The sequence below is a fragment of the Eurypyga helias genome, unplaced genomic scaffold, assembly GCF_000690775.1.
Source record: "Eurypyga helias isolate BGI_N326 unplaced genomic scaffold, ASM69077v1 scaffold20709, whole genome shotgun sequence".
Lineage (NCBI taxonomy): Eukaryota > Metazoa > Chordata > Aves > Eurypygiformes > Eurypygidae > Eurypyga > Eurypyga helias.
Window position 1 is genome coordinate 1 of NW_010271972.1, and position 20,495 is coordinate 20,495.

The 20,495-nt window shown below is 49.6% G+C and overlaps 1 protein-coding gene across 1 annotated transcript; it reads right to left on the reverse strand.

The window, feature by feature from the left end:
- Window positions 1-1,957: 1,957 nt before the first annotated feature.
- Window positions 1,958-15,894, reverse strand: LOC104515125 (ovotransferrin-like). Its single transcript, XM_010158982.1, has 17 exons — window positions 15,550-15,894; window positions 13,328-13,491; window positions 13,013-13,121; window positions 12,205-12,396; window positions 11,868-12,003; window positions 11,375-11,430; window positions 10,130-10,299; window positions 9,818-10,004; window positions 8,609-8,763; window positions 7,763-7,856; window positions 7,276-7,311; window positions 6,433-6,591; window positions 5,223-5,367; window positions 4,269-4,333; window positions 3,490-3,674; window positions 2,615-2,801; window positions 1,958-2,193 (listed from the first exon to the last, which is right to left on the reverse strand). The coding sequence occupies exons 1-17, from the start codon at window positions 15,590-15,592 to the stop codon at window positions 2,156-2,158; spliced, it is 2,121 nt and encodes a 706-aa protein (XP_010157284.1). The 5' UTR covers window positions 15,593-15,894; the 3' UTR covers window positions 1,958-2,155.
- Between the last annotated feature and the right edge of the window lie 4,601 nt (window positions 15,895-20,495).

A 20,495-nucleotide genomic window follows, 5' to 3' on the forward strand; every position in this document is an offset into this window, starting at 1 on the left:
CAGGCTGTAGTGGCCCGAGAGCCGTGGAGATGCGGAGGGGATCGTCCCCCTCGGCGCTCAGCACCATGTCATAGAATCACAGAATCACAGAAAGGTTTGGGTTGGAAGGGGCCTTAAAGACCATCCAGTTCCAACCCCCCTGCCATGGGCAGGGACACCTTCCACTAGACCAGGTTGCTCCAAGCCTCATCCAGCCTGGCCTTGAACACTTCCAGGGATGGGGCATCCACAGCTTCTCTGGGCAACCTGTGCCAGTGCCTCCCCACCCTCTCCGGGAAGAACTTCTTCCTGATATCCAATCTAAACCTCCCCTCTTTCAATTTAAACCCGTTACCCCTTGTCCTGTCACTACAGGCCCTTGTAAAAAGTCCCCTCCCAGCTTCCTTGTAGCCCCTTCAGGTACTGGAAGGTGCTATAAGGTCTCCCCGGAGCCTTCCCTTCTCCAGGCTGAACAAGCCCAACTCTCTCAGCCTGTCCCCATAGCAGAGGTGCTCCAGCCCTCGGAGCATCTTTGTGTCCTCCTCTGGACTCGCTCCAACTGGTCAATATCCTGGTGTCCTTGGTTTGGCACTCCAGGCATAGACAAGATGTGTGGCCACATCGCGGTGCTGTGTCTGGTTTGGGGCCTCCCGGTGCAAGCAAGACATGCGAGCTCAGAGGATACCCACCAGGGTGGTCAGGGGGCTGGCTGGAGACCCTCCCTGTGGGGTGATGCAGGGGGACAGCACAGCCTGGAGAAGAGCAACCTGGTTGACCCCTTCCTTTGAGCAGGAGGTTGGGGTGGAGACTCCCAGAGGTCTCTTCCCGCTTGAGTTAACTCTCTGATCTTCTCTGATCCTCCTTTTTTTCCCTGCCTTCTACTTAGGGGACAAGGGGTGACACTTGACATGGAGTGCAGAGGATGCAGCTTTGCTGGGGGAAGTTTTCTAACCAGGGCCATAGTTGGTTGCAGAAGCAGGTTCTTAGAGGCCCTGTGTCTCTTTCTTTGCTATTTTTCAAGAACAGGTTAAAAATGCTCTCTGTCTGGTATACTTCATCCTGCATAAATGTGAGGAACTAAACCTCACTGCTTCCCATCACACTCTGCATTTCTGTGTTCCAGACTGTGATCTTCAATCAGGATAGCAGACTTCTCACAACACATCCCATGACAGTGACCCCATCAAAATATTCATTCCCTTGAAGCCAGGAGCTTTTAGCATCTTTCTGCTCTCAGCAGCTCTTCCATGCCTGCCTTGACAGCAGGGTTGGGACCTGCTGGATTACCCGACCCCTCCTCTGAAACAGAGCCTCAGCAGACCTTTTTGTCTTGCCTTTTTATTTTCACCGTGGCTCAGTCAGGCTGCCCACCTGCATGTTTGTTTTCAGGTCAGCAGCACAATGGGCAGACTCCCAAAACACACATGTTTCTAAATAAGTCCTAGAGTAAGTCTTTTTTTCAGAAAGGAAGTCTAAGCCTGGACTCTCCCTGTCAATATACTTATTTGTTTTAAGACTACTGCCTGCTGGAAATTACTCAGATCCAGCCAGCTGAGATATGAGGAGGAATTATTTCTGTTCACAATTTCCATTTTACAACCACTGGGGTTTGGGTTGGTGGTTTTTTTGTTTTGTCTTGGTTTGGTTTTTTGTCTGGTTTGTATTTTTCCTTCTCCAGCCTTCAGCTTCCCTGACATAAACACTGTCTCTTCCTGTGTCCCAACCACACTGAGCAACTGTCATCTGCTGAGGAGATAGTGGAATAACCTGAATGAAGCAAAAGCACAGAGAGTATAAAACATCTGTATATTAGGCTCTAGGGAAAATTTAATCCATTTTGCTTTGGCAAACGTTGAATCCAATTTCTCTAATGGGCAGCAATAGCCACACCGGTACCTGGCACTGTCCTACAGCGAGAGGTACCGAGGAAGGAATGGGCTTAAGGACCATTTTGAAAAACCTCAGGACACCCATTTATATTTGAGATTTTATTTCTTGCTGTGATGGCAGCAGAGAACGGTGAAGTCTCAAACAGCCGCTTTCAGAGTGATGAGGAAGCGCAGAGAAAGCAGTGAAGGCAGAGGGCTCTCTGCGGGCCGGTGTTCGGTGCTGAGGGCACAAGAGGAGTCATGGCTTGAAGTTTCCTCCCACTCCAGCAAACGTCCTTCCCATCTCACTACTTGTCCTCAAGGAAGGTGCACACCTGGAGAAGATCTAAAAAGGGAAAGGACAGGGAGAAGTTCAGGTCCTGCCTTTAAACACTCCCATCCCACCAGCCATGCCAACAACGTCATCGCGTGGGAAAGCACACTGTGTGCCACAAAAAAGTGTGTATTAACCACAGATTGCACTGAACATGCACTGATGGGACAGGGTGGGTTCTTTTCACTATTCCTCAAAGTGCCTATTTTCTAAACGTGAGTAAAAATCTTTGATTCTCCTTGATGCCAGACCAGACTTCAAGACCATTTTCAGTTCATCCAAGGAACTTTGAGAAAAGTATACTGGCATCTTCATGAGATTATCCTCATTTTGCTTTAAAAAAATTGAATGGACAGCTACAGAAGGAACTGCCCGTGCCTGTGAGGCTAAGAACTGCAATTCAAGGGCTTTTTCCTGGGGCTGTTATAGTTACCTGATGGATTGCAGGTATTGAGGCTAGAAACTGAAGCATAGTACTGTTCTCCAAGGAATTCCCTGTACGTTATTCCATCGCGGAGTTTGACCAGACACTTGGTCAAGTCTTTAAACAGAAGGTCCTTGGTTTCAGACTCAAACATACTGAACCTGTCTTTCTCGATTCCTTTTGTTCCAAACAGTTTCTGAAAAAAAGGCACAAAGAGGTAAGTGTATGTAGAAAGCAGAAAGCTGGCAAGATTCAGCCTTGTACCAGCCCAGCTCTGACTCCTGGTTCTTCACCATCGCCCCGGGGAGCCCCCAACCCAGCTCAAGAAATGTAGGATTGAATCTTCTGTCCGTGTGGTTAGATGGGGGATCTCTCAGTGATAGACACAGCTGTGGCACGACTGTCGGAACAGTTTTCTTCCATTTTAACATGTCACTACATGGCGAGCGCGTCGGCAGGCGCTGCCCGCAGGTCCTAGGCATGAGCTGAAAGCAAAGGGAGCTGAATTCCCAAGCATCTCTCAGCAGACCCCGATGGTGGAGCAACTGGTTAACGCTGTCAGTGTTTCTGAAGAGTTTCTGAAACACGCCTGCAAGAGCATGGCCTGAGAAGGAGGTGATCATCTCGTGTCACACAAGGGTGGCATGACAGTAGCAACCACGGCAATCCAGCTGTTACCTAACGGTGTGTCTGCTAAGGTGTCAGAGGAGAAGGAGCAGCTCGGAAGGGATGGAGGAAGGGGGAGGCTAAGGGACAAGGCTGTCACCCCATACCAGTAAGTTAAAATCTTCCACATTGCGCTGACTTGGGGAAACTCAGCAAAACGCAAGCACACCGCATAGAAACAACACCAGAACGTTCCTTCCACTATCAGTACTACTAACCTCTTGTCTCTCCAGCACTTCACGGACTTTTTTAGCTTTCTCAGGACGTGCAATCACAGCATGGGTAGGCACTTTGGCCAGGTGGCATTCCCTGTAAGCCATGACATTTGCCCGTTGCCCGTCAGTGCACAGCAACTCAAATTGGTCCATTTTCAGATTTTTGGCCCATTCTTCTTTATTTTTACCTTTAAAGAGAATTGGTTTGGAGATTCAGAGATCTTGCGTAGCAGAAGCACGTCAGGCTCACAACACCTAAGCATTTGTCCCTGCGTGCATGTGCACTCGCACTTGGAGACCTGGCACGTGCGTAGGAGGCTGTAAGTAAAACTCAGGAAAAGTCAGGGGGGTATGTCAGACCCTCAGAGCAGGCTGGGAGATTCAGTTACATCTCCTTCCTTGCGTTTGGGGTTTTTTTTCCCGAAATGCTTGGAAAACTTCAGCCACTGCTTTCAGAAACGTGAACTGAACTTCTAATTTTCAAGCAAGCGGGGAGCTAGAGTGCTGTGAAAAGGAGTCTGCGGGTAAGGGACCACCTGAATAACAGCGCGGCTGATATTAAGTGAGAGTTGGCGGGGAGGTCTCTCTGCAGAAATGCCTGGGAAATGCCACCCTGAGCAGATAGCACGTGCTGACACTGGAATTCTGCTCCTCTGGTGGGAGGGGTGAGATTGAGAGGACAAGCAGGTAAAGCTGTCTATGACCTCCTGCACTGGGAACAAAAGTAACGCAGATGGGGAAGGCAGCCCTGCCAAGATGAATGCAACAGAATCACCACTTACCATCAGTATTTTCCTCGACAATTGAATGCTTAATAAAAGCCACATCTCCCCGCTCAACCAGACACCTGGGAAGCACAAAGAAAGGGAAGTGATGTGGGTGCTTGAACTTGGCTCTTTCCCGCAGATTTGATACCGACCTATGTCTTATTTTGTAAAATTAATCTCTGAGGGCAGCCAGGTCTAGGATCCCTGCCATGAATATTTTCAGAACACCCAAAACACAGTCTTTTCACACATTCTGGAAAAAAAACATGCATCCATCCAGTAGCCCATTTATTTTACTGTCAGAAAGAAGCAGTTTGGGCAGGTTCAGAATTTGCTTTGCTTTCTGCGATGCCTGCCTCCACACGTTAATAGCTTTGTAAAAATACTAACTTGCACCAAAAAGACTGCAAAGCCTGAAGCAGGGTCTCTTTGCTGTTAGATGTAAATGAAACAAGATTCACTCTCTTTTTAAATTCATGCCAAATATGAAATACTCAGACTTCAGCTGATACTGAGCAGGTATGGAGGACGTGGCACTAGGGCTGGCCTCTGGTCACTGCATTTTTTAGGGGACGGCTCATTTTAACTAAGGCAAGCAGCGTTTTTAACGGGGTGTCTAGTGGCGGCATTGTCTGCGGGTCCCCATCTTTTCACACTCCTTATTTGTGCTAAAAGTGTAGCACTGCTGCCATTGAAAGAGGTCTGGCCAAAATGCTTTTGTCTCTCCAGGTTCACCTGGAGGCACCAGGATGTTAGTTTTACAGAACGGGATTATTTTACCTCGTTTTGAAATGGTATAGCCTATGTATAACAATACAGACATATATACCTTCAGCAGTGTAATGGAGAAAAAGAGAAGGTCAGCAAACTGGCATCTACATGAGGCCGTACCCCATATGTGATCTACCCATAACCTCCGTGATGAGCCCCAGGGTACCCGAGAGCAGCCTGAGCGTTTCCACCACCTACCGGAAAGCTCCCGTGTATCCATAGTATTTCTCATGGCTGTTGGCAACACACTTCTCTGGCAGGACCCCCGCTGAGCCCTGGCAGAGCTTGCAGAGACGGGAGTTTGGAGGAGACCCAGGAGCACAGCCTTCACTGAAGTATTCATCTGAAGGCAGGAATAGGAAAAAATCACTTTTTCTGCACCAAAAAGTTAGGATTTCTTTTAATAATATGTTCTTGTGCTGAATTGGTATTAGTGCTCACTGGGAGCTGGAAACAGGCTGGGAGAAGGAGCACGATCTGGTGCATGGCAAATGGTGTGCACCCGTTTTTTCACTGTGAAACTTATTACTTGATATTATTGACAGTGGAGCAAGGCCTAAGGCTCCATTGTGCTAAGCACACTCTTGACATAAAAAGAAGAATGTTTTTGCTGCACACAATTCCCAGCTCATGCCAAGCCAACCCAAGCCTCCTCTGCCCTTGCAGGTTGTCAGAGTTGTGTTTGGCAGCTTTGCCAGGGTTCTGGGGGAAGAAGGAACAGTGGGAAAGGCAGGCAGGAGGATGGAGAGGCTGATTCTAAAACTTACTAACACCAGTAGCTTCTTGTGGTTAGAGATTTCCTTTTAATAATTATATGCTTAATTTGCCTTGGTCCGTAATATTCCCAGATTATTTTTGTTGGACCATAATTCTCACGGCTGGAAGGTTGGATGTAGTTGATCTTCTGAACAATCTCTAAAGGCCCAGAGCCAATGCAGACTTTTACCCCCTTTTTCTCAGGCAGTCAGATCAGTCCCTTCCAGGTTCTTGAATGAAAATCAGCCTCTCTCCCCTGTTCTCAGCCCTCCCCCTGCCTTCTAAGGTTCAGAAACCCATTCTTTACCCCCACTGCACACCCTGCACAAGCACCAGGCCCCCTATACCCAGGGCAACCTCCATTCCCTTTTTGCGAATACCTTCTGGGTGGCTGCACAGGGATGGGGAGAGATGTGGAAGAAAAGCAAAGCCCCCCCAAGGCAGCTGATGTGCCCTATCTTACTCTGACGCAGTCATCAACAGCCTCAAACTTTGCTTGGTGAAACCTTAAACAACAGTGCCTTCTCCATTTCCCATCCCCAGGTGGGAATCTTAGAGGCAGAAAAAAACTTTGAAGATCATGTGAAGGATGGGAAAACATTTTTGCAAGCAAATTCCCAGCTCAAGAAAAGGGATGCAAAACCCGACTCACCAAAATTGCAGCTCCCTGTCCTGTTGTGGATCAAGCCCATGGGGATGTTCCAGCCAGCAGTTCTCCCGACAGCGGTGTGGCATGACTTCTTGCCCTGCAGGTTGTTCCATGTGATATCCTTGTCAGATTTCTTCACAACAGCCACAGCAAAGTAGGATGCTTTCAGAAGATAAAATAGGGGAAAATTAAGAACTGACCCAAGGATCCCACTGCGCTCCCAGACAAGATCATCGGCTCCACTTGGGAGAGGGCACCCACAAAAAGCGTAGCAGAAATAGTTAGCAGTTATAAATGATTTGCCACGCAGTGACAACAGAAGAATCTGCAGATGTGATGCCTCTACTCCCACCATGCTCCTGGGAAATCATCATCCCTGACATTTCCTCCCCGCCCCATCAAAACTCTGACACTTGGGTATGTGAGAAGGCGAGACGTACATGATGATTTCTTATCCCCTCCTGATTTCTTATCCCCGTTTAGCAGAGGACAAAAACCTTCCCTCTTCCTCCTCTTTCCATTTCTATAAAGAACAACTTCCTAAAGCCACAACCCAGACCCTCTTCCCCTGTCTGCAGCACTGTTACGGTGTGACCATGCTTCAGACAGCAGCAACTAAGCACAAATCCCTGCTGCTTACCCTATGCTTTGTCTTGATACCTGCTTGCAGACCCAGACTTTCCATCCGACTACTAAATTCATCTCCCAGATTTTTAATATCTACATTGAACACAGGGGCTCTTCTTGTGGAGACAGGCCATTTTGTGCTCCACTCATGACTGCATATACATTTTTCTATTTACATTCATCAGAACTCTTTTCTGTCCCTCTGTTGGTAATAATTACCTGGTTCTCCTTCTGCTTTGCTGCATTGACTCTCGTCTGAGGGAGAGAGAAATTAGATGTTAGATAAAGAATATGGCAAATCCAAAAAGGGATGGAACTCACTAATTTCTGGAGAAATTTCCTTCTGGAATTGCCTATTTCATATAACACCTTGTGCATTGACAGAACAGCCTCTATCTGCTCCTCTGAGCTAAACCAACTAGTTTTACTGAGGCTGGTGCTAAAGGACAGGGACGTCATGTTTAAAATAAAGACAGAAGCTGGAGGTCACTGCATTCCAGACTGTCGATGCCCACTCTCCCAGGGTTGTTCCACCTTTGTGGAAAGGCGAGGTGTGCAGCGGGGAGCAGAGCTGCCCCCCAGCACCGTGTTCTCTGCAGCATGCAGTGCTGAGGCTGCTTTCTAGATTTCAGAGCAAAACCGGTGCCTTTGCACCGTCCCGTTCCCCCCACCCGGGACGCAGAGGGGCAGCCCGGGCTGTGCTTACCCTCATAGCTTTCTCCCATCACTGGCACCAAGCCGCACACGCCAGCAGTGTAGACAAATCCTCCATCCAAGCTGATAGCATCTGCTTCGCCTTTCTGCAGTGAAAATGGCGCAGTGAGGGGATGATGCCCTATGTCCCCCCACCGCGCTTTTCAGAAATCAGGTTGTAAAAGAAGCCCTCGATGTGAGGCAGAGAGGCTGAGAGCTAAGGGGACCTGAGAGGTCACCCCTTAGCACACGGACAGTCCAGCTCTCGCGATGCAAGCAGAGGGAGTTTTGAAATTATCGCTCCCGAGCACTTGTAACCACCTCCAGCGGCAGTTCTGCTTCCCAGGCACTCGCAGCCTTCGGCGTGTGTCCCTCCTGGCCTGCTTCCCTGCCAGACAGACTTCCTTTTCTCACCTGTCCTTTCGAGTTTGCATTCTGTGCTGTCTCCACAGTACTCACCAGCCCACTGAACTACCACCAGCATCCTTGTCTATGCCATGGAACCCCCCCTCAGCAGGCAACCGGTTTTCTCTACATTTTACAAAGTCGGTATTTCGCCTTCCTTTTCCAAATCAAAAGTTACTGCATGCCAGAAAATCGCTTTTTGTCTAGGAGACCTCAAAAAGAACACTGTCCAATAAATTTCCTTGAAAATTGTTAAATTCATTAAAAACTTGTCAAGCCTTTTTCTTGTGATGAGGTTGGTTTCTGCCCATTGGTTATACCTCACAAAGCTCCCAATATTTTATTTTAAAATCTATTCGCCCTTCCCCATCCCATCTGTCCCCAGGCTGAAAGAAGTAATGCTGCCCTCCACCTGAAAGGATCCTGGGGAGAAGAGGAGGAAAAAAAGCCATACCATGATCTTGATGATGCAGTCACTGGTTTTGTCTGCCACGGTGCACTCCACCTCCCCATTGCTCATCACGCTCCAGACGTCACACTTGCTCTTCTCATTCTTGCCGACTGCACACCACCGCGTCTTGTTTTCTCTGCGGTTGGAGTCCAGCTGATCTGTAAAACCGGCAGAAGGGGAAAAAAAGGATAAGCCTAGAGCCCTGAAAAAAAGCAAAAAACGTTTTCTGAGTGTGTGGGGCTCAGCCATGAACCTGCTGCTGCCCAGTTTTAACAAGAGGTTCTTGTTTAAAAAGCCCTGGGCTGGCATGAACAGAAAGGATGTTTCTTAAGCTGAAGGATGCTCAGAAATCAACTTACAGGTTGGAAAGGAGAATTTCTGTATAACACAAGCCGTTCCTGCAGATTTTAGCTAAAACACTGCAACCACTAAACCACCATGCATTAATAGTACTTGGTATTGCTGCCTATAATATAGCTTGCGTTTCTCCAGACCTCACAGCCCAGGCAACTATGAGACTAAGACCAGACTGAGCTGAAAAAATACAATCTAGTTATGGTTCTATGAAGCGGCATTGAATTATCTGTTTTGATGCCACACGAGGTCCATGCATCCCCTTCCATAAATGCCACAGCAGCTGAGCCTGCCCCAGAGATCTCTGAGCAACTGTACTTGGTAAGTGGGTTTCAGAGGCCGTTTGTGGGATGTTTGACTCTCAGAAAGCCAACTAGGACATCAGCAAATGCTTGATGAGTCTAGAAGGAAATAAAGGACACCGTTTCCCTCAAGTGGCCAATACTGGGCCTGGTGTCCCAGGATGTTCCTTCCTTTTACATCCCAGCAATGGCTTTTCTAAGCAGCATTTTTGACCATGCCCAATCTCTACCACCAGCTAAATAACCAGGGGAAATCTTGGTTGTTTTGATCGTGGTGAAGGAATGAGGGGTGGATTGAGTGTAAATTCTCCACCTTTGTGGATGTGGTGATGATTCTATTTTGATTGTGGAATCAACAAATACCTTTTATGGATTCAAGTGAAGTTTGTGAAGATTGTGTGATTTTAATGATCATACCCTTCTCAGGAAATATTTTGCAGAGAATACGGTCTGTGTTTGAAAAAATCACATTTCTTTTGCCCAGATGTATTTGCTGATCCCTTCTCTTCAATGTAGCTCACCCTGACATGACAACTGTATTTCATGTCCTGCCTACCTTTCTGAAGGCTCTGGATGGCACTGTAATACTCAAAGCCCAGGTAAAGCTGGGAATCCATCAGAGATGGAATACGCTTCAGCGCTATAGCAGAGTCTTTGAAAAGCAAGTCTTTGAGGCTGACGTCCTTCTTGCCAGGTGGCCCGAAGAGATGGAAGCCACTGGTTGTGCCCACGCCAAATTTTTCCTGCAACAAAGGAAAAATAATCATCAAATGACCGTACCAAAGTGCTTGGAAAGCTGGAGAGAGCAAGCAAAGCCAGGGGACAGAAGAGGGCATGCTAGGGGAAGGAAGGGAGAGCTTCACGATACCTGTGCTTTTGAGAGAAAGCTCCAGATGTCTTCAACCTTGCTATCATCTCGAGCCACAACAGCGTGAGCAGGCACCCTGGCCCAGTGGCAGACTTTGTAGTTGTCCACAGGCTGACGGCTGCCATCCAGACACAGCAACTCGTACTCATCCTTCTCCTCCGGGGCATTTTCTGGAGGAAGGGAGGAACCATGAGTTGTGTCATCACAAAAATAGACAAAAAAGCCAGTCTGGGGCAGCTTTGTAATGAATTTATTTCTGGTGGAGCTTGAGGAAGAATTCTTTGCAGAAGAAGAGTCAGGAGCCACACACTGTCTGTGAAGGCCAGTAGCATCAAGGCTGAAAACAGAGCCCAGGTCAGAGATCACGGGGTTACAGGAGAATTCAGGTGGGAAGGGACCCCTGAAGATCTCAAGTCCAAGCCCCTGCACAAAGCGGGGACAGACCAAGTTGCTCCAGGTGCATTTTGAAAACCTCCAAGGATGGAGAGTCCTGGGCAACCTGTCCCACTACTTGACTGTACTCAAGGGGAAAAAATTTTCTCCTGTGTCTGGTCCAAAACTCTCTTGTTTCAGTTTATGATTATTCTTCTTCATCTTTCCACTGTCGTCCTCTGTCAAGATCTTGGCTCCACCTTCTTGCTAACCTCCTTTAGGCACAGGCAGGCTGCTCTGAGGTCCCCCCAAAGCCATATCTTCCCCAGGATGATTAATCCCACCACCCTGAGCATCTCCTTTCAGGACAGGTGTCCCTGCCCTATGACCATCTCGGTGGGCCTCCACTGAGCTCACTGCAGGAACTGGGTGTGCCAGGCCATCTTCTGTCTACAAGACCTGTAGAGTTGCTGAATTCCTGTTGTGGGCTGAATTCCCTCCAACATCCCTCCCAGAGCAATGGTGAGCATAATTACCTACACAATCGCTCACCCTGTGTTTGCTGTGGTAACGTTACAGCTGGTCTGAGATATGGCACCAATGATAATACCACTGGACTTAAATCAATCAGGTTTTCCTTCTTCAAAGAAGAACCCCGAAGAAGAAAAAGTGGACCTGCCACAATCATATTCTTCAATAACAAGAATGAGTCAGTCCACAGTGTGCAGAACATTTCAAGAGATGAAAGGAGAAGAGATTTGGGGTAAACCTGGAGAGGAATGAAAGTCTGCACAGTGTAGACTAACTGCAAGATGGAGTGGGAGCAAGACTTTGGACTGGAGAGGAGATACGCAAGTGGTCTCACAGGCCTACCTTGAACAGTTGTGTGTTTTACAAAAGCCACATCTCCTTTCCCATCTTTCAGACATCTGCAGGTGGTAGGAACAGAAGAGATGTTAAAAAAACAGACATCGTGGCTCCCAACCTCCTCTTCCAGCAAATTACTTCAGCTCAAACTGCAACCACAGAACAGTAGGCTTCCCAAAAAAACCCATGCTGGCAAGGAAGCAAATGTAATGGCAGAGAAGTAATGCTCTTAGAAACAGCCCAGGTAGACTTGGCTCAATGCTAATGCTGTGTATTCCGAAGTCGGTGCAGAACCATACAACCCAGCTGCCTCTCTCATCTCCCACCAGCTGCCTGCCAGTTATTACTAATTGGATCTTTAATTACCAGAAATCCCTGTTGTCCGATAAATTCACTTCCTCAGGACCCCTGATTACAACACAGCCCTCCCTGATATAATGACAGCTTCCATGTGGCAGGGCTAGAATATTTCCCCAAAGGAAAAATAACTTTCACTCACTGAAAAGCTCCAGAATATCCAGAATAAGGTGCTGTGTGAGAGCATTTGGTTTTGGAGTCCCCCTTGCACTGCCGGCACAGTTTTTGTTCAGTGGTGGCACCAGGCACGCAGCTGGCAGAGAAAAAATTTGCCACGGCTATGGATGAGAAAGAAGCACTGGTTAGCCTAAAACTCACTTTTACAAGGGCCTGGAAGGGAGTGGATGCATCAAGAATATTAGTGACTCAACTGCTCTCTGAGCCACCTCTGACCTCCACAGTTTGGGCAACATCACGTTCAGTGTACCACCACCCCTGGCTTGGTGTCAGCCTATGTATCTCGCAGATTCCCACCTCACCTTGCTCGATGGAAGCTGAGTCTTTGCCATCCCACTTGATGTCTCCCCGGTGGAGGAGTGTCCCAATTGGGATGTTCCAGCCAGCAGACCTGCCCAGGCCCGTGTGGCAGGAGGTCTTGCCCTGCAAGTCAGCTATTGAGAAGTCTGTTCCTTTCTTCACGACAGCCACGGCATAGTAGCTGGTTGTGGAGCCTGCAGTGCAGGAAAAAAGTAGGAAAGCAATGAAAAAGCAGGACTTAGGAACATGTAAAATTCTGCCAAAGCTCTGATTTTAGAGAATAGTGCTGCACTTTCAAATGGTTTTCTTGAATGCTCGTGGCTTTCCCATTTCCTTAGGGAAGAGCTACACTGCCAGTATTGAACCAATGCCGCATGTCACAATGTGTAATGGTAAGTGACCTGAAAACACTGTCACACATAAAATGCTTTGCCACTAGACAGACATTAGACATGCCCGTAGTTTTGTAAGGACACTTCAACAAGTCTTTTTGGCAAATCTTCTTTGGCAAGTCTTTGCTCAAATGCTGTTGCCCACTGCATCATCATGAGATCAGTGACTTTCATCACAGCTGATGTCAGAAATGGGGCACTGGCTCTGCCCCTTTCCATTGCAGTCACTCTACGGCCATGGGTGATGATTCATATTTTGGTGTAACTGCCCCCCACCCCTTCCCCTCTGGGATCTGGAGGCCAGGGGTAATATCTCAGACACCCAGCAGAAATAATGTGGGAGCACTGTGTGAAAAGGACAGCCTTTGCACTATCAGTTTGTTACCACTTGGCTTAAAAATATTGCATGAAAATATACCTTCACTTTGTTCATGGACCTCAGCAGCAATGGGCTTCAGCTTGTAGGGGGCGAGGCCTGCCTCAAAAACTTGACCACCATCCAAGCTAATGGCATCTGCTTCACTATTCTAAACAACAAAAAGATTTCGGTCAATAAACAAAGAGTAGGGATGCATGAGGGAAAAACACTTCCCCGGAGTCTCTCCCGGATCCTTGTGGGTGAGTCCTTCCCTACAGTCACAGGTAACAACCAGTGACTCAAAGGAAACCCCAACCTTCTCCGTGCTGCTGAAACATCCTCAGTGCCCAGCACAGATATTTGTTGCCCACTCACATAAATGGCTTTTATGCAGTCCATGTATGATGCTTTCTGCACGCAATTCAAGGTAACGCTCTCCTGTTGCATGAGGTCCCTTAGATTATTGCATTTGTTCTGTTCTGCTGAGGATATTGTGCACCACTTGATGCTTGCCTTGGGGGGAGCAGCAAAACACAGAGCTGTAGAAAGAACCAGAGATAAATAGTCTCAGAGAGTTAGAAAGGCACCACGTGGGGAGAAAAGGCATCTCTCTGAATACAGGATTGCTGGTGCCCTGCAGCCCTGGCCTCAGGTGACGGCCGGGTGCAGGGTCTCCCTTGCACATCTCCTAAGCCAGGGAGGAAAGCTGTTGCTTTCTTGCCTGACGTGTGCACCTTGGGGAACATCGATCATTCCTGTCCCTGGGTAAGGGATGTCCTGCACAGCATCATGATTCAAGCAGCCTGAGCTCATGGCAGCACCCACAAGAACAGGAGAACAAAACCTCATGCTTCAGTAGCAATCAAGCTTTGCAAAAATGGAGAGAAAAGGCAGTCTACTGAAGGAGCGTCTTTGCAAATAACCCAGAGGGAGAGCAGCTCTGACCTGGCCAGGCTATATTCTGTACATTGCCATACATGACCTCTTTGGCAGCTAGGTGATCTATTCAACTGTCTCTTTACATCTCACCTACTCCACTACTCCCAGTAACAAATGCCATACCACCTCCACAGTCCTCTCTCCAAAGAGTCCCCCAGACAGTAAATGCAGCTGACTGGCTGCTCTGGGAGACTGGAGCAAACCAAAGACCTCAGGTGGACACAGACTAACTCCTCCCTCAGCAACCTCCACACCAGAAACATCAGAAACTTGCGGTTAAAAGCGTGTGGCCAGCCTGTGTGGCACACTTCACCTTAACTCTGCCCCTTCCTGGCAGGAGTGTGCAGACCAGAGGCTGTATGCACAGCGTCCTCCTGATGGCACATTCCATGCAAACATCTCCAGATTAACCTGTGCTGTTTCAATTTTCTCCTTCACCTCTGAAATATTCTCTATTACTTGATTTTTGAGCCATGAACCCTGCCAACAGACACCTCCCCCCCTCCCAAGGCATGTGCTGAATTTGGCCATGGGGAGAATCCTTAGCTTCAATTCCTACTGCCACCATCAATGGTTTTCAAGCCAAAGCCGTGGTCACCTTAACCCAGTGCTGGCAACCCTCCTGCCCTGGGCAGCGACTGGACGGGGACCTCTCGAGGGAGTCAGGCCGGCTGCGCTGGTGAACACCGGGAAGGCAGCAGGAGCCCGAGTGCCACAGCCCCTGCCACAGAGCTTTTGGTGCACCTCTTGGCTCCTTCCACGCAGGGGAGGAGACGGGATGCTTCCCTGATAATAGGACATCATCACCTGCTAGTACTCAGCAAAGATGCCCGAGGACTTTCGGATGCCAGGGGCACAGGGAGCACTTCCCACTAGAGGAATATAATCACCACTGCAATTTACAGGGGGGTCAGAAGAGACCCGCTGCCTATTTTGAGGAGGGGACCCCTAAAAAAAAACAGCTGTAGACAGCAGCAATCTCCTTGCCTGCCAAAACTGCAAGCAGAGAGGGGAGAAACAATTACTTCAAGCAGAGCCAGCTCTGCAGCAGCACAATTTAGGCATAAAACACCCGGGAGCCCGAGGAAAGTGCAGCCGCAGCAGCGGGATGGAGCAGCGCAGGAGCAGGGAGGGGAGCTTGCGGAGTCTTTTATTTAAAACCTATCTTACTGTCACTGCCTCCAGGTTTCACCCAATACACGTGCTGGCTTGGCAGGGAGGTCTTGTTCTAGTTTCTCTGTCCCTGGCTGAACCCCTGGTCCTCTCCCAGCACAGCAGCCTGTGGGAAGGTGATTTTTCCCTTCACCCTGTGGCAGTAGGAGCGTGGAGCCTCTCCCAAGCGCTCCCCTCCCTGGCAGTGGGTGCTGAGCATCCCTCCTCCGTGCCAGCCGGGTGCTCCACAGGTTGCTGTGGGGAGCTGCAGCCCTCCCTCCAGCCTCCGTGGTCTGGCTCAAGGAAAAAGCTGCTGTCACTAGTGCCCAAAACACCATCCTTGTTGACAGAGATCCACCGCTGCCAAAGCAAGCAGCTGGCAGGCTTTGCTTTTACATCCTGGCTTTTACTTTGCCGCTCTACAGCCTCGTCTAGGGGGAAAGCCTGGGGTCCTGGGGGCTTTTGATGCATCCTTTCCCCCAAAACTGCTTTCAGCAGCCACTTACCCACTATCCCGAAGGACAGCACAGTAGAGAGTACGAGTTTCATGCTTGAGCTGGGGAGTCAGGTGCCGGGGAGGGGGTGCAGCAGCCTTGGTCACAGACCGTCCCCTCCAAGTCTGTGATGGCTCTGAATCCGCTTTCTCCCCCTTTTATAGAGGAACAGCCTTGGCTGTGTTTGCAGAAGCAATGACCTAACACTGTTTGTCCTTCCTTGTTTCTCAATAGCTCCTAAATCGCCCCCCTCCCTAGATCAGCCCATTTTTAGGAAGCCTTTCACTTTGGCACTGAACCTCTCCGCAGGCAGGAGTCAGAGCAGGGCAAGGTGCCTTTCATTTTACAAGGGGCTTCAGATGGAAAATTCCCAAGTTGTGACATTTGAATTCCACTGCAGGCTGAATCGCCATGGGAGGGGCTGTTTTCTTTGTGCTAGCAACCCCCTGCCTTGCCCAGCCTAATCTCAGAAAGTCCCTGCTGGATCCAGCCGCGAGTTTTGCATGTTTGCCAGTAACTGCTGCTGTTGTGCCCATTGCCCTTTGGCTTGCAGCACCCCGAGTGCCTGCCCGCTCCCTTGCGCTCGCTTGGCGATGGCAGTGGGGTTGAAAGGCAGTTAATGTTCCTGAACACATGACCTGGCAAGCTCCTTGCGCAGGCAGAGAAAGTCAACAGCAGTGACCAGACAGCTCAGTAAGTGTCCTGCAGCCAGAAGGAAACATCACGCTGAACCTTTGTTAAGTTCTTGGGATGAACCTGGGAAGAATTAGCAGTCACCCTCCTCTCCCTTCCTCTGCAACACTTCTCCATCTGATCGTATCACTCCTGATTTATCTCCCTCCAGCCAGGACCGGTGGGACATGGCTAGGTTTACAAAGGTCTGCCTTCGTGCTGCTGTCCCAGGCTCAACGTCCCGATCTTTGCTGCAGGCCACAGGAGCAGCTTCAGGTTGACTTTGGCACACGCACACTAAATGAGAGTCCCTGGACCACATCAGCTAGCCCACAAGCCCTGGCAGCATCCCTAGGGCTGGTCCACACACTGTGTCCACCTGAAGCAAGCTGTAGGAGTGCTGTAGGAAGCCCGGTGATGAGGTCCAGCTCCCCAGGTTTGCTCTCAAGAGCACCAACCTCCCTTTGTGATCTTCTGGATCCCCTGCACAGGTCCTTCCTCTCCCATAGCCAGCATCCTCTAGGCAGCAGTCCCATGGGCTTGCCGAGGGTGGGCTCCTGGCTGAGGTCGGCTGGAAGAACCCTGGGCTGGCTCTTCTCCCTCCTCCCAGCAGGCCCAGGGCATGGCGACCTGCAGGTGGGTGGCGGTGGCCGGAGTGGCTTCAGTGCCAGTGGGAGCCCAGTGTCAAGTCCAGAATCCGTCTCTACAAAGTGACACAGGGAATGGGGCTGCTGGAGAACTTTAGGCAATGGCCACCTCCACCGTGACATGGTGAGCCTGCCCTACCCATGCCTCTGGCTGCTGGAGGTCCCTACGGGCTCAGCGAGAGGGACTCATGGCTATGCTGGCTACTTCAGCATCATTTTTAGCACTTCCTTCAGCAGGGCTAGTTGCTATTTCTCATGCTTTTATCTCCTGCTTTCCCAGAAGAGCAGCAGTTCTTCTGTTCAGTGCATCTCCAAGCACACTGCGACTGGGAGGGGACTGGCTTGCTCCTACCACAAGCTTTCCTTCACTTTTAAAGTATTTCCCATCTGTATTTGCTCCAGCAAGCTGTGGCCTTCCAAGCTCTTCCTCCACTGAAACATGTAGATGGCACTGAAATCCGTGTCCAGCTCCCTGTGGGTCTCACCAGTGCTTGCCTCACGCTGGGTCTTAGCAATGTCCCCATCTGTGGGAAGAAGAGGCACAAGGGCTCACAGGATGCTCTCCCACACAGTTCTTCCAGAGCTTTTTGTGGACTTCTTCCAAAATGCCTCTTCTAACAGATATAAAGGCTCTCATCAAGCAACAGAAGGGCAGTTGCTGAAAGAGCCCATATTATCTTGCCTTCTGCGCGTGGTTCCCAGAGTTTTTCACAAGGGCTGCCCACTGTTCCTCTCTCCCCTCTCAAATTGCACCTGCATCCCCAGTGCACCCTCTGTATATGCTGAGGGGATGGCTGGGAAGTGGTGATGTGATGGAGGATTTCACTCCACACCTCCCAGAGATCGTCAGGGCAAATCCAGGGGCAAAGGAAGAGGCTTGGGTTGCAGTAGATTTTACTGCTTACCTCTTGTCCTTCAGCTTTTACCAGTAACCTCCTGGATTTCCAAATGTCTAGCCACTAGTCATCTGGAAAGTCAGTAGCCACATACAGAGCAACTTCTGTACCTCCTTTTGATGCCATCAAATCCTACCTTTCTCCACTCTGGGGAGAAGAAACTCTTCCAACACAGCTTGCCTTGGAGGTGCCCAACTGCAGAAGCAGGGCAGATTGGTGATGTGTCCTCTAGATCACCCTGAAGGCTCAGACCTTGATCTCCACAGGACCCAAGAGGCCTCCAGGATGCTCCTTGCTGGGGAGTACATCCCACCAAGGGAAGCCTTGGATGGAAGAGGCAAAATATTCTGGGTAGCCTCCAGCTGCAAAATGCCTTCCTTTTGGTGTCCAGGAGGGCCAAGCTTCTTGGCACAACCAACTTCTTCCCCTGAACATCTATCAGACTACTGCTTTTCCAAATTCTGTGTTGGAAAATGCACGCTTATTCACACAGCAGGTCCCCTCTCTCACTAAACACACACACATGCTTCCACCAGTTCTAGTTAGAGCCATACCATACTGCCTGGGTGCACGGTTTTGTGCAAGAAGAGAGCTCCCCATGTCCAACTGCATGTATCTGGCTGGCTACACTGAGATTGAACAGTGAGGGCCAGTTCTTACTAACGATGGAAATTCTTGTTGTCTGGCAAGATAAGAGGTCAGTACTCTGGCCCATGCAAGCAGAAGCAGCTATACCACAAAGGACAGAGCTAAGCCAGTGCCTCTCGGACTTTGTCCTTGTTACCCAGAAAGCATCATGCTTTTACAGTGTACATCTTCATGAGATGAGCTGAATTATTATTACACATCACAAGTTCGTTGTATTGCAACACTACGGATCCTGGCTGTTCTGTTTTCAGAAAGAGGATGCTGATAAAAATTACATGAATGATGAAGAAATACAGATTAACACACCCTCCGACCAACCATGGGTCATGGGTGATGCATAAACACATCTGAACCCCAAGGAAAGAACAGGGCTCGGCCCCACAGCAAATAAAATCGAAGGTAAAATAATACAGACTATTTCTGCAACTCCCTTATTACTGCAACCCCGTATGTGTACACTTCTGTGGTTGAGGTGAGGCTGAACTGGAGTGTTGGTTGTGCCCTAAGGAAAGGACATTTGTTGTAATTTGGCTGGGATAAAGTTAGAGCTGGCATGACTGTCTGGAGGAGAGCTTGGCTTTATCACGGTGCTGGCGGCTCCCCACGGCAGAGCTCATCCTGGAGCCAGCGCAGCTGAATGGAGGCTGAAGCCCAGCTCTGGTTCTGTGTGCGTGTGGGGAAAACATTAACTGGGGAGAGGGAAAGCTGCAATCAAGGCACCACCCCAACACAGGCATCTTGCCCAACTCTTCGGAGCAGTTATTTCCATACAGGCGTGCCTATCCAGCAGTGGAGGCTCTTGGAGCTAACGCTGCTGTTCCCAGGGGTCACCAGACTGGCAGCTGTGGGATGAAGACCCAGCTCACCTTGAGATATTAAGGAGAAAAAGCACCGAAAATGGAAGGAAAAAAAGGAATGTACAATACAGTATACAGCCACCAAGACTTCGGGCTTGTCTATAGAGTTGGCTTATTTCCCTCTAGAAATGGGAATTTCTAGTTTGTGCCTCAGAGAAGGCTGGAGCCTGCTCATCACAAGGACATCAGCGTGGTCAACTGCAAAAACCGGGCACAAGTTCTTGTGCTGTCCTGGCCCTACAGGTCACATTACAGCAGGTGAAGGCATGAAGAGCAGCCTGATGGGAACCCATTTTCCCAGACCAACTTCCCTGCTTCTCTGTCAATAGCCCAGGGTGGGACAGGAGACTGAGACTGGCACTGTACTGGCAACAGTGCCCACCTCTGGAGATGGGAGATGATGATGCTGGGTGGTGAATGGATGGAGAGCAGCCCTGCGGAGAAGGACTGGGGGTACTGGGGGGCAACAAATTGGATATGAGCTGGCACTGTGCACTCGCATCCCAGAAAGTCGAGCGTATGCTGGGTTGCATCCAAACCAGCATGACCAGCAGGCCAAGGGAGGTGATTCTCCCTCTCTGCTCTGTTCTGGTGAGACCCCACCTGGGGTTCTGCTTCCAGCTCTGGGGTCCCCAGCACAAGAAAAACAGGGACCTGTTGGAGCAAGTCCAGAGGAGGACATGAAAATCAACAGAGGGCTGCAGCACCTCCGCCTTGGAGAGAGGCTGAGAGGGTTGGGGTTCTTCAGCCTGGAGAAGAGAAGGCTCTGGGGAAACCATACTGTGGCCTTTCAATATATAGAAGGGGCTTATAGGAAAGAGGGAGAGACACCTTTTTCCAGGGTTGTAGTGACAAGCAAGGGGTAACAGGTTTAACTTGAAAGTGGGGAGATTTAGATCGGACATCAGGAAAAAATTCTTCTGGGAGAGGGTAGTGAGAGACTGGAACAGGTTGTCCAGAGAAGTTGGACAACCAATCCAACTTCTGCCCCATCCCTGGGAGTGTTCAGGGTCAGGTTGGATGGGGCTTTGAGCAACCTGACCTAGTGGAAGGTGTCCCTGCCCATGGCAGGGGGGTGGGACTAGATGATCTGACCCAAACCTTTCTGTGATTCAATGTTCAGGTACCCAGGAGGGGCAGGAGAAGTCAGGGGGTTGTCTTACCTGGTCAGTGTAAGCATCTGGTGGAAAGCTCAGCTCTCCTACTCGATGCCGGGTCTCCTGGAAGAGGGAGTTGCT

What these genes read in the sequence shown, in the direction of transcription:
- LOC104515125 (XM_010158982.1), bottom strand. Translation starts at nt 15,592, where the DNA reads ATGAAACTCGTACTCTCTACTGTGCTGTCCTTCGGGATAGTGG. An exon ending in CTCAGCTTCCATCGAGCAAG is followed by an intron (nt 12,004 to 12,204) that starts GTGAGGTGGGAA and finishes TCTCATCCATAG; the next exon opens with CCGTGGCAAATTTTTTCTCT. An exon ending in GACAGGGAGCTGCAATTTTG is followed by an intron (nt 5,368 to 6,432) that starts GTGAGTCGGGTT and finishes TCCTGCCTTCAG; the next exon opens with ATGAATACTTCAGTGAAGGC.